At 40.1% G+C, this 13,874-nt stretch overlaps 1 protein-coding gene across 1 annotated transcript in view; it reads right to left on the reverse strand.

Annotated features, from left to right (window-relative positions):
• Positions 1 to 13,874, reverse strand: part of Cpa6 (carboxypeptidase A6) — a 308,045-nt gene that overhangs the window by 49,327 nt on the left and 244,844 nt on the right. The window contains exons 7-8 of the mRNA XM_052717678.1: positions 3,818 to 3,928; positions 2,627 to 2,717 (exon numbers count right to left, since the gene is read on the reverse strand). Of these exons, the coding sequence (XP_052573638.1) occupies positions 2,627 to 2,717; positions 3,818 to 3,928 (202 nt within the window). The remainder of the gene's footprint in view (positions 1 to 2,626; positions 2,718 to 3,817; positions 3,929 to 13,874) is intronic.

Raw genomic sequence — 13,874 nt, forward strand, 5'->3', positions numbered from 1 at the left:
CTCCTCTCACGTGTCCCTCTGCTGGTCTTTCAGAGAAGTATTCATTTCAGGGCTCACAGGGTCCCCCTGGGGAGCTGTGAAGCATTGGAAAGGTGTGCCCGCTGCCACACGTTCTCTCTAAGCTGTTTCTCCACTCCACTACCAGAAAGCGTAACCACTACCATATGGGAGCCTGCAGGGGTTCACAGGAAGAAGCAGGTTTATGTTCTGCCTTTACACCTGAGACTCACTGACTTAGGGAGAAAGAAACAGTTGTATTTCCAGCTTGATATTGACTCTGTAGTGTTTTCACTGGTTCTGGGTATTTATGTTATGGATGCTCATTTGGAGTTTATTCAGGGAGCTCATACTTACTTCATACTCGCGATCTTACAGTAGTTCCCTCAGCGTGGCTCCCTGTCTCATTAATTAGGCTGGGAGCTATAGTGGGATAGACCTAAGGCTGAGAGGGAAGCAGTCTGCATATCCTTGTTTTTAGATCACCCGAATTCACTGTAGAGATCCAAGGACTGATAGATGGTCCTAGCCTGGCTGCCTACATTTGTGCATTATTTATACCAGTCTATTTTGCAAGTAAAGTTTGATATAATCCTTTCTATGTCCTGAGTGTTGAATCACAGAAAAAAAAAATCAGTGGTTAAAAAAAATTGGGAAGAATCAAAAGAGTTCTAGTAGAGACTGCAGTGGAAACACAGAAATCAAGAAGGAATATGTATGAAGGAAACACGCTGGGTTCAGAAAGAACAGTGAGAAGCCAGGCTCTCCTTTCAATGTAACTGAATATAATCAACATTCTAATGTTACCTGGGCAGAGCTGTCCGCCTGCTACTCAGCTCATTTTCCTGTGTACTCTACTGAGATGACTGTGGCACACGTGTGATGTACATGTGGATACAGGCACTTACTAACTACTGCTAACTAGTGGAACGTTCATGGCGTTTGAGACTGTGACTGCCTCCACCAGAGAAAATGGAAAGGGGAATTTAGAAAGTATCAAAGGCTGGAGAAACGTCTCCGAAGTCAAGAGTGCTTACTGAGCAAGCATGGGGACTGGAGTGGATATTCCAGCACTCACACAACAAGCCAGCTCCAGGAAAGGGTAGAGGCAGGCACATTGCTCAGGCTTCCTAACTTCTAGCCTGGCCAAGAAAACATAATCCCCATGTTCTGAGAGAGTCACAGAGGAGGGCATCTAATGCCTTCTTCTGGCCCCAGTGTGCATATAGGAACATGCACTCTCACACACATATGCATATATGCTCACACAGACACACACTTTTTTTTAATTAGAGGATTGAGGGAATATCTAAGTATATTCTTGTTGCTAGAGCAAAACATACCAAATTAGGTAATTTATAAATAGAAATTTGTGCCTCAAAGTTCTAGAGGAGAGAGGGTTTAAGTTCAAGGTATCAGATATTTCAGTATCTGGTGAGGACCAGTTTTCTCATAGTTGTAACCTTATAGTTGTATCTTTACATGGAAGAAAGGGACATCAAATTCCTTTGTCCTCTTTTATAAGGGCACTAATGCCATTCCTGAGGGTTCCATCCTCATGACATAGTAATCATCTTTGAAAAGTCCCTGGAGGTTAAATTAGGGAGGGGTGTTACAAATATTCAGAGAGAATTACCATGAACACACTGACTTAGTCTATTTTGGAGGAAGTAATTTGCAAATCCAAAAAGCCATCTATAATACCACACTATATTCATACAATGCATTCTCTTCTTCACAAATGTAAACATTTTGAAGATTGCTTACATCACATGAGAAGGGAAGTGTTTCACCAGTTGGTTCAAGGCTCAGGAGCTAACTGACTGTGTTTTAGAGATAGGGAGGAAGGCCAGTGGTGTTCAGGTCGCTGTGTAGATTGGAAGTGAGTTAGGCATTCCACTTTAGGATCAGTGTCGCTCTGATGGCATGTATGGAAACACTGAACCAATTCCCATAGCAAACCTTAAGTTGCTAGTTTAGGTCTATGAAAGGCAACTACTCAGTTTTCTGCTTTTATCTGTGTTTAAATTTATAAAAATATTTACTTATTTATTTTACATCCCAACCTTAGTCTCCCCTCCCTCCTCTTCCACCTGTCCCTCCCCCCTCATCCACTCCTCCTCTGTTCCTATTCAGAAAAGGGCAGGCCTCCCATGGGTATCAATAAAGCGTGGCACATCAAGTTAAGCACCTCCCTTGTATTAAGGCTGGGCAAGGCAAATTTTCAGGATTAGGTCGACAAATTTAAAACTTGGATTTTTTTTACATATTAAAAAAGCATTTTTTTAAAAAAAATTTTCTGTTGAAAACTATAGCAATAGTGTTCTTACTCATGTCTTTTCATTTTTTTACTTATTTATTTATACTTGTGGTGCTTAAAAATCCAACCAGAGTTTCCCCTTCTGAGCCATACCTCCAGCCTTAATCTATGTCTTTGTGAGGATTTCACACATGATTGTATCAGTCTCCTAGTGGAGTCCTTCCCGACCCATCATTTTGTAGAGGGGTACCAGTGGGGTCCTAGGTTCTGATACCCAGTCACTTCACACTAACCACACCAAGGTTCTGATACCCAGTCACTTCACACTTACCACACCAAGGTTCTGATACCCAGTCACTTCACACTTACCACACCATTTCACTTTCCAGTTTCGATTGGCATCAACTCCACGGCAGTGAAACCTAGCGTTTCTTGACCTTGTTTTTCTCCAGAATCGATCCTAGACATGATTAAAACATCAGGCAGAGAACAAGGTACTTAAAAGGTGTTCTAGTTTCATTTCAACTGCTGTGACTGAAAATACCCTGACAAAAAGAAACTTGAAGGAGAAAGGGTTTGCTTGGATTACAATTCCAGGCTGCAGTCTGTCATTTTGGGGGAAATCAAGACAGGAATTCAAGCAGCTAGTCTCATTGAGCAAAGAGAATAAACTCATCCTTGCTTGCTTGTTTGGCATTTAGCTTTCTCTTCTCTTCTAAGGTTCAGAGCCCAGTTCATGAAATGGTACTACCCACATTGGGCTAGGTCTTCCTAAATGAATTAACAATCCAGGCAATCCCCCACAGATGTGCCCACGGGCCAGCCTGATTAGATTCAAGGTGATCTAGATTGTGTTAAGTTGAGAGTTAAAACTAGCCACCACAAAAGGATATTCATATGTATTTTAGTTGCCTGGTGGGTAGAGGTACCACATCACTTTGGGGTGAGTTCCTCTATGCACAGACCAGCTAGGAGAAGGCAGAGGCGAGGATTAGCCCTGATCCAGCCTCATACTCCACTTTCTGACACCATCTTAGTGTCTCCTATATTTTTGGCCTTTTTTTTTTCTTAGATAATTTGATGCAACATATTTTGGTCCTTTTCACCTCCATCTCCTTTGGCTTATCTTTATAGGCAAATTGAATAGTTTAGGTGATGCCTGTGATTTTTAATAATTTATTATTAAAAATAATTTATTTGGAAAGAGAGATCTTTATTTCTGTGAATTCTTATGCAAAAGCAAATTATAAAATCATTGAGGAGGAAGCCTCTCATGTCTCTTGAACCCATTAGTGGGCTTATCAGCCAACTCCTTTCTTGGTTCATCTTTTTTTTTTCTTTTTTTTTGGTTTTTCAAGACAGGTTTTCCCTGAGTAGCTTTGTGCCTTTCCTGTAACTCACTCTGTAGCCCAGGCTGGCCTCAAACTCACAGAGATCTGCCTGTCTCTGCCTCCCAAGTGCTTGGATTAAAGGTGTGCCGCCACCACTGCCTGGCTAGGTTTATCACTTTTATATGACCTATTCAGTCGCCTTCTCAATTGTATAGGCAAAGCAACTTACATGTGTCCAGCTGAAATGGTATCCATCGACATTAAACACAGGCATGATATAGAAGTAGAGATGATTCAACATTTTTCTCATGGCTGGGTCAGTCTTATAGGTCAGAAGAGCCTGAAAGACAAAGGAGACATCCATCATTTTCCTTATTGATGGATAACAAAACAAGTTTAAGGGAAAAACAAGTGTGAGAAATCCTTCTTTTCAGAGAAAGATCATACATACTGGACTGAAAAGTAGTAAGCCAAATGAACTGTGCTCTGTCTTTTTCTCTGAATGAGACTTTTGATTACCAATATTACTGGTAATAATATCAATATTGGTATTTTATTACCAATAATAATAACTTTTTTGTTGTTGTTGCAAATTCTTCTATTACAGAAATCCCAGGCAAATCCTCCTGTGAATGGACTTTCTATTAGCACAAAGCTGCTAAGTGAAAAACAAAATGAGCAACAGAAAACTTAAGCCAGATCTCAAATAATCACGCATTGGCCCCCCGGCCATCAGTCAGGAAAGACTTGCTTCAGAGCCCTAAATGGTGCTCTTTTTTTTTAAATAACATAATTCTTTATTGATTATTTGAGACTTTCGCATCATGAACTTCAATCCCATTCACCTCCCACTCCCTCCTGATCCTCCCCTCACCCCTGCAGCATTCCCCTCTAAAGTCAATTAAACAAAACAAAACAGAACAGAACAAACACCCCACCTCGCTCCTCCATCTTCCCACACCTCTCCATTCATCCTAGTGGCGCTGGGAGCTGCGGTGTGTCACACAGTAGACCCTTCTGTCCAATCAGCCCCTCCCACAAAATGTTCAAAGCAATGAGTCATTGGTTTGGTGTAAGGCCTCTGGCACACCATCATCACTGGACCCTCATCAAAACTCTTCTGGGATAGCCTGCTGTTGTCCCACCCAGGGTGGTAGCTGAGCTGATCAGTCAGGGCCACTAGGACCACCCTCCTCAGGCCAAGGGCAGAGCTAGCTCTCTTAGGCCCATGCATTGGGGCCAGCTCTCCCATGAGGGGCGGGGCCAGCTCCCCTGCTGCAGTGTCCAGTGAGGGGCAGGGCCAGTTATTCCAGGGCCAGTAAGGGGGTGTACAGATCAGCATGGCCCTCAGATTTCAACATTCATGGTTCCTATAACCACCTGTGGCATTATGGGCCATGAACATCATCACAGATCACAGCTGCAGCAGGAACATGGACCCAAAAATGGCTCTTAGCAGAAGTTCGGGCTGGACGTTACCATGGCTCCTGTGGCAACACAGACCACCCAGATCAGTATGGGACCTGTAGGAACAAGGCCCTTGGACACCAACATGGTCTCAGGTGGCTGTCCAGACGAATGACATCCACACAGCCCTCAGTGGTAACAGGAGCCATGGACATCAACTCAGACCCTGGCTGCTGCTGGGCCATGGACCCAGAGGGCCGTAGGCAGCAGCTGGGGGCCTGGATGACACCATGGTCCCATATGGCAGTATAGGCCACCCAGATCAGCATGGCCCTGGTGGTGGCATGGCCCTCAGATACCAACATGGCTACAGGTTGCAGCCTAGACCCTGGGCAGCCATGTGGTCTTTGGTGTTACCATGGGCCACAGATATCAACCCAGACCCCAGATGTGGTAGGACTACAGACTCAGACATGATCCTAGGCAGCAGCCTGGGCCCAGATGTCACCATTGCCCCAGATGGCAGTGCAGGCCACTCAGGTTGGCATGGCCACTGAGGCAGCATGGCCCTCAGATACCAACATGGCCCCAGGTGGAGGATAACTCTTGATTATCAATTTATCAGCAGAGCTGGTAAACAGAGTAAGTGAACAACTTCTTAGGGTGTTTCAGCTTTGGCTAAATTTTTGGGCTATGAAAAAAAGTAACAAGTATAGAGATTGTGTGTGTGTGTGTGTGTGTGTGTGTGTGTGTGTGTGTGTGTGTGTGTGTATGTATGTTGATGGAAATTAAAGCTGGGGTCTTGTACATACTAAGTAAGTACTTTTCCTCTGGTCTGCACCTTAGATGCATTTATATAAATATAAATGTACACATAAATATATGAATAAGTGTATATGTGAATATTAACTTTGGATTCCATTACTTTTAGCCCAAATAATTAACTACAATGCCCTTCCCTGACACATCATACCACACATGATTTACATGTCACATGCTTGTGAGGTGTCAGCTTCAAACCTTCATATTTACCATATGAAGACTATTCTTCCTTGACTTCTCTTGAAAAGTTCAGTGGATGACACATCTTTGTCATCTTATTGTAGCTCCTTTGGGGTCTTGTTCTCTGCGTGTGTACGTTCATGTCTGTGAAGGTGCCTGAGTGCATGCGTATGTACAGGTCAGAGGACAATGAAGGGTATCATTCCTCAGGTGCTGTCCACCTCATTTTTTTTCAAAGACGTGGTCTCACTGACCTGGAACTTGCCAAGTAGGCTAGGTTGGATGGCTAGTAAGCTACAGTGATCCATACCTGCCTCCACTTCCTGAGGACTGGGATTGCAAGTGTGTGCCATGTATAAATGCAGCATTTTTAAAATTTAGGTTCTGAGGACTGAATGTAGATCCTTGTGTTTGCAAGGCACGTTCTCTTGTGACGGAGCTGTTCTTATGATTGGGTTTTACTTAAATTTAATGCCACATCTGAGGACTTTGCATGATAATTTTGGACTCAAATAGAACACCATAGTGTACACTAAGTCAGGTCTAGAAAATAGACATTTAAAAATCCATTTATATGGAATAGAATTGCTTGTCCCTATGTGGAATATCTGGGAGAAACAGGAGATTTCTAACAATGATTGTCTCTGGGGAGTTGGACCATGACACAGTGTGTGGGAAGGAGTCTTTTCATTTAATATCCATTTAGGCTATTTGACATTTTTTTAACCATACTAAAAGTATAATTCAAAGTATGTCTTAAAAATAATTCCACATTATTAAAGTATGATTGACATACAAAAGTTGTACATATTTAGTGTATACAGTTTGCTTAATTTAGAAATAAGTTTATTCTTGTGAAATCATTACCACAATCCATGCTGTAAACCTATCCAGGGCCTCAAAAAGCTTGCTCTTGCCCTCTTTATTATGCCTTGTGTAGTAGGAACACTTAAGATAAGATATGACCTTTTAGTAAAAGTTAAAGGATATGATATGGACTGTTTCCCACACCTGGTCTCTAGGATTTGTTCGAGATGAGATTTGCACATTGTTACATTAATGACCACTCTCCTGCCTCTAGTTTGCTGTCTATTGAGGTGACAAAGACCTTGACCTAAAGCAACTTGTGGAGAAAAGGGTTTGTTCACTTCCATGGCACAGTCCATCTCTGAAGGTTAGTTAGGATAGGAACTCAAGCATAAACCTGGAGGTAGGAACTGAAGTAGAGGCATGGAACATAGCTTATGGACTTGCTCTTCATGGCCTGTATACAACCCAAGATTACCAGCTCTCCTATGGCACCACCCACAGTGGGGTGGGCCTGTATGCATCAAGCATTAATCAAGAAAATGCCCCACAGATTGGCCTTCAGGCATACATCTTTAATCCTAGCACTCAGAAGGTGGGAATAGGTGAATAAATCAGGCCAGAATAGCTAGGGCTACAGACCCTGTTTCAAAAACAAACAAAACAAAGCCATATTATTCTCTTTTTAAAAGGCTTCACAGTAATTGGTTGGCCAGCTGGCATCAACAGAACTTCTACACATACTCAAAATTTCTATTAACTAAGGTCTTTACTGTACAAATACTGGAAATTTGATTTTCTTTAACAAGCTGGATTGGTTACTTTTCCACTGCTGTAATAAAACACAATGACCAAGGCAGCTTGCAGAAGAAAGGGTTTAATTGGCTTATGGTTCCAGGAGATCAGAGTCTACCATGGCAGGGAAGTATGGCAGCAAGCAGCAGATATGGCTGCTGGAGCTGAAGCTGAGAACTCATAACTTGAACCACATAAGACATAAGACAGAGTGCTCTGGGAAGGGTTTGAGACTTCCGAAACATGAAAGCCCTCACCCAGTGACACAATTCCTCCAGGAGCACCACACCTCCTCAAACGACTCCGAAAAACTGCCCTTAAAAGCTCCACACAGCCGGGCAGTGGTGACGCACGCCTTTAATCCCAGCACTCGGGAGGCAGAGGCAGGCGGCTCTCTGTGAGTTCAAGGCCAGCCTGGTCTCCAAAGTGAGTTTCCAGGACAGACTCCAAAGCTACACAGAGAAACCCTGTCTCAAAAAAAAAAAAAAAAGAAAAAAAAAAAAAAAAACAAACAAACAAACAAAAGCTCCACACAGCCAAGGATGACCTTGACCTACTGCCTCTGCCTTCTGAATGCTAGGATTGCTGTCATGCAAGACCACACCTTGCTTATGTGGTGCTGTGCATTATTTCAAGGCCTTGTGTGTGCTACCCAAGTACCTTACCAACTGAGCTATACATCCCCAGCCCATAAAGCTCCTTACAAGTATTTTAGTTGTTAACCACTTACCATTCACAAATGTACTTTCCTTGTCCACTGTTTGACACTTCATGTTGTGGACTGTTTCCTTTGCTGCACAGAAACTTTCCATTTTGATGTAATACTTGTTATTTTGTTACCTGGGATTTTGGTGTGATATCTGTAACTTCTAGGTTATAGCAAGCAGCTTTTCCTTCATGTTTCCTTCTGGGAGTTTTGTGGTTTCTGGTTTTAGATTTAGGTCTTTTGCCCATGAAGTTGATTTTTATACAGGATACAATGGTCAATTTCAATCATTTGCATATAAAAATCCACTATCTCTAGTATCAGTTATTGAAGAGGTTTTCTTGATGCCCTTGTTGAAAATTAGTTCAATTTTTTATCATTTTTGGACTCCTTATTCTGTTTCATTGGTCTTTGTTTCTGTTTTTGTGTCAGTATGCTATTGTATTGATTACTAATTGATTAGTTTTGAAAGACAACTTGACACAGTCTTGTTGTCTAGCCCAAGAGGCTTCACAATTGGTTTCTAAAAAGATTGATCTATTTTCATTTTATATGTGGGTTTCGTCTGCAAGTACGTATGTGTGCCATGTGCATGCCTGGTGCCTGCTGAGGCCAGAAGTGGGTGTTAGATCCCCTAGAACTTGAGTTATAGGTAGTTGTTAGCTCCATGTGGATGCTAGGAACTGAACTTGGGTCCTCTGAAAGAGCAACATGTACCCTTTACCACTGAGCCATTTATCCAGCCCTAGTGCTTCAAACATGGAACTCTCTTTTCTTAGCCTCTTGAGTGTTGGGATTATAGGAACATACCATCATGCCCAGATTGCAATGTCACTTTAAATCAGGAAGTGTACTGCTTCCAAATTTTTCAATATTGTCTTATCTAGTCAGTTATTATTTTTTGTAGTACCATTTGGATTTTAAGTCTTTATTCTATTTCTGTGGAGAGTGCTACCAAGATTTTGGTATGTTATATATTATGTTAAATCTCTGTGTTGTTTTTCACAGTATGGGTGTTTTATCAATATTCTTTTGATCAATGAACATAGGCTATCTTTCTGTATACTTATATCTTCTTCAGTTTCTTATATAGATGCTTTATAATTTTTAGGGTATAAGTCTTTTACTTCTGTGGTTACATTTGTTTCTATTTTATGATATTGTTGTAAGTGACATTATTTTTTTCTGCTAGGTTATTATTTGTGTATAGGAGTTGCTGATTTTGGTGTGATTTTGTATTTTTTTTTTTTGTTTTTTGAGACAGGGTTTCTCTGTGTAGCTTTGCGCCTTTCCTGGAACTCACTTGGTAGCCCAGGCTGGCCTCGAACTCACAGAGATCCGCCTGGCTCTGCCTCCCGAGTGCTGGGATTAAAGGCGTGCGCCACCACCGCCCGGCTGTGATTTTGTATTTTTTATTTTTGTATTTTTGATAAATTCATTTATTAGTTGTAATCATTTATGTGCGAATGTGTGTGTAATGTGGAGTTTTCCACTTGTAGAATCATGTCATCTAGAAGTGAGGTGACTTTACTTTGTCCTTTTTTATTTAGATGCTTCTTATTTATTTTTCATATCTGCTTCCTTTTCTAGCACTTTCAAAGAGATGTTGAATAGAAGTGGTCAGAATAGGCATTCTATGTTGCACTAGATCTTACTGGGAAATCTTCCAGCTATTTTCTGTTGGTTATATTAGTGAGTGATTTTCTATAAAAGACCTTTATTATGTTGAGGAACTTTCCTTCTACATCTAAACTATTCTTAAAATCAAGGATGTTGAACTTTCTCAAATGCTTTTTCTCTGTTGATTGAGTCAATCATGTCATTATTATCTTTCATTCTGTCAGTGTGATGTGTTCCATTGATTGATTTGTATTTTTTAAAACTTGCCTTGCATGCCAGGAGTAAATCCCATTTTATCATGGCATATAAACTTTTGATGGGTTGTTGGATTATATTGGCCAAATTTTATGAATGATTTTTGCATCAGTGTTCATGAGATATACTAGTTTTTTATGATGTCTTTGATTCAAGTGTCAAAGTGACACCAACTTCATAAAATTTGTTTCACAATATTCCCTCTGGTTCTTTTTGTTGTTGTTGTTGTTGAAGAATTTAAATAGCTTTGGGCTAACAAGATGGCTGAGTGAGTATAAGTGCTTGCTGTGTGGGCCTGATGATCTGAGTTTGGTCTCTGGATCCCACAGTGGGAGGAGAAAACCCACTCCCTAATGTTGTCTTCTGACTTCCATACTTCACCATGGCATGTGTGCACTTTTACATGTGTGCTTGTGCATGTAAACACACATACACACACACACAGACACACACACACACATGTATTGGCAATCATTCTTCAACTGTTTGGTAGAATTCAGTTGTTAAATCCTCTGATCTTGAGATTTCTTTGTTGGAAGCTTTTCAATTACCTTTGCAGTATCTTTATTTGTTGTTGATCTGTTCAAGCAGCTTAATTTCCTCATGATCCAGTCTTAGCAAGGTATGCTTTTTCCCCCCATAGGAATTCCCCCATTTCCTTTAGGTTACACAGTTTTTGGAATTCATATGTAATTTGTCCCTTATTTTTCCTTTAATTTCTGATATTTCTACTGGTGACTACTATTGACTTACTATTTGATTCATTCAAAGATTTTTCTTAGTTAGGTAAGAAGTTAATTCGTTTTCTTTTTTCAAAAAGCCAAATTTAGTTTTATTAAGTTTTCTCTCTTACAGTTTTTCTATCCTCTATGTAGTCTGATCTCTGCTATTTCCTGCTCCCTGCTAACTTTATGGTTAGCCGGGTGTTTTTCTACTACTGAAGCATACTTAGCATTGGTGGTGGTGGGAGATTTCTTCTTAGAGTTCTGGAGACTGAACCCTTGCACATTGCTGGGCAAGCATTGTGCTACACTGTGCAACATGGGCAAGCATTGAGACATGCCCTCTGCTTTGCTTTCTTCTTGTGCCAGCATTTATTGCTGTAACACACACCGTCAGGACTGCTTTTGGTGCATCTCACACGTTTTTGTTTCATGTTTACATTGTCATTTGTCATGACATACACATGCATGTTCTGGTACAGGTTTATATTTGCATGTTCATTTTGGGACAAGGTCTCACTCTGTCACCCCAGCTGGCCTCCAGCTCACAGTGATCTTTCTCCTTCGGGCTTTTGTGCTATGAAGTTTTTCATATTTCTCTTTTGATTTCATTGTGGACTTGTTATTAAGAAATTCTTTAAAATTATATTTTCAGCAAGTAGACAAAATATGGGAAGGAATATTATAGTTGTACTTAGTATATTTATTAGACATTTAAGACAAATTGTGACATCACTTCTTGGTCTCATTTTCTTTCCCCCTCCAATGCAATCCTTATCCTAAGTTGGAAATTATCATTTCCATGCAAGGTTGCACATTTTTTGCTATAAATATAGTTTAATAAGTAATATATTTACTGTGTGTATGCTCTAAAATGTTATGCAAATAGAATTGTGCTTTATCAATATGTAGTCTCACTTTTTCCCAGTATATTTTGTCATTTAATAAGTTTAGAGTTTATTGGTTACAGCTGTTAAATGGTATTCTAGTATAGGTCACACATCATAGTTCTTATTTTGCTAATAGACAGATTGTACTTGATATTCCATTTTAAGTTGTAATGAATGATCTTGCACATTTCTTACGTGTGTGTGTCAGTACTTTCATATATGTGTACATATGTATGTGAAGGTCAGAGGCCAATCTCAGTTATCATTCCTCAGGTGCTGTCTACCTTGGTTCTTGAGACATGGTTTCTCACTGTCCTGTAACTTGCCAAATGGGCTAGGCTGGCTGGTCAGCAAGCTTTAGGTATCTGACTGTTTCTACCTTTCTGGCACTGAGACCACAAGTGTGGACTACCACACCCAGCTTCCAGTTTTCTTGTGTTTCTTATTTAATTACTTTTTAATGGGTTCTGGTGATCAAACTCCACGTAATTTTAAAAGTTTTGAGCTAATGAGATGGGTCAGTGTGTAAAAAGAATCACTTCACCAGCCCAGCCATCTCACCAGTACCACATCTTGACTCTTTTGGATCCTTCTTCCTTCACATTGATTCTGAAAACAAGGCCAATCATGTTAAAAAAAAATACACCCTGTTTTATAATTTTTCATTGTCATTAACAGATGTTGATTTTGAGCAGGTGATTTTTTATACATGTGTGAACATGATAATTCTGTTGCTGTTATAACACTCTTCACTTCAATTTAATTGTTTAACCATCCTTGTATTCCTGAGCTAAACCTTCACTTGTTTGGATTTAGTACCAGAGTTTATGACTCTATTGTGATTTGGGGGTAATTTAAAAATGTATTTGAATAATCAGCTTTACACTTATCTGGGCCCTGAGGAGAAATGAATTAATCAGGAAAGAAAGATCCAACAGCACAAATGCATCTTTACATCCTTTGATACTCTCATCTGCTCCATCACTTCTTTACCTCTTTCTTCCTTTGACAATTTCTTGAACTGAAGCTCGGCCCACTAACTCCAAGGTTTCTTTCTATTAACACATTTACTCAAAAATTTGACTACCTCTCATACTAACATAGTTGTATTCTTTATGTTTCAAAAAAGGTCTATTATTTTTGTGTGTCTGCCTGCACGAGTTTGCATGTACCACAGGCGTGCAGATGCCATGAAGGCCAGAGAGCACCAGATCCCTTGGAACTAGAGTAAAAGGCAGTTGTCAGCCACCTGATGTGGGAGTTGGGGCCAAACACGGGTTCTGCATCAGAGCAGCAAGTGCTCTGAACCACTGCACTGTCCTTCCAGTTCCCTCTGTATGTTTTTATGTAGTAACTTTCCTATTCAGTCCTAGAATTTTTTCCTTGTTTTATTTAAACCACAAGTAGCAATAAATGTTTTGTTTTTAAAATCTGAGGTTTTTAAAAAAAGATTTTAAAGAAAAAAGTTTCTAACAATTGCATTGTAGAGAACTATATAACTATGTTCAAAAGTAGTCTTTGCTTTGCTTTGTGACCTAGAATATGGTTAGCTTTGTGAATGCTCAATTTGTCCTTGAAAACAATATGTAGCCTCTAAGTACGGTCTCTGTCTATTAGACTATGATTATTATATTGTTTATATCATCCATCTCATATTTTTACTCTTCAACTATAAGTGGCCTTAAACATTGAAACTTATGAAGAAACTAATTTTTATGTTTTGGCTTTATGGGTTTATTTATTATGGGGCCATTAATTTTAAAGATCTTCATTTCTGAATATTAATCAAGGATGCTATTCGCAAGTGTTCTATTCTGGAATGGGTTTGATCTGGAAGACTTGTTAGCATGTGTTCTTCCTCTACACAACAATCAGGGTGCCATTGTAATACATGTGCTGTATTTGTGATTTTTATAACTCTCTAAGAATTGCAGCTATTCTCCATCTTGTCAGACAAAGCAAGAATGATCACCATGTCATGACTGAGGAGTACTGAGGGGATGAATTGAAGCCTGTCTTGCTTGACTGCTTCAAGCAGTAAGGATGTGGATTGCTTTCTTTTCTACAGTTTAGGTTTCTCCA

Source organism: Peromyscus californicus, unplaced genomic scaffold (assembly GCF_007827085.1).
Source record: "Peromyscus californicus insignis strain IS unplaced genomic scaffold, ASM782708v3 Scaffold_5__1_contigs__length_169319896, whole genome shotgun sequence".
Classification (NCBI taxonomy): Eukaryota; Metazoa; Chordata; class Mammalia; order Rodentia; family Cricetidae; genus Peromyscus; species Peromyscus californicus.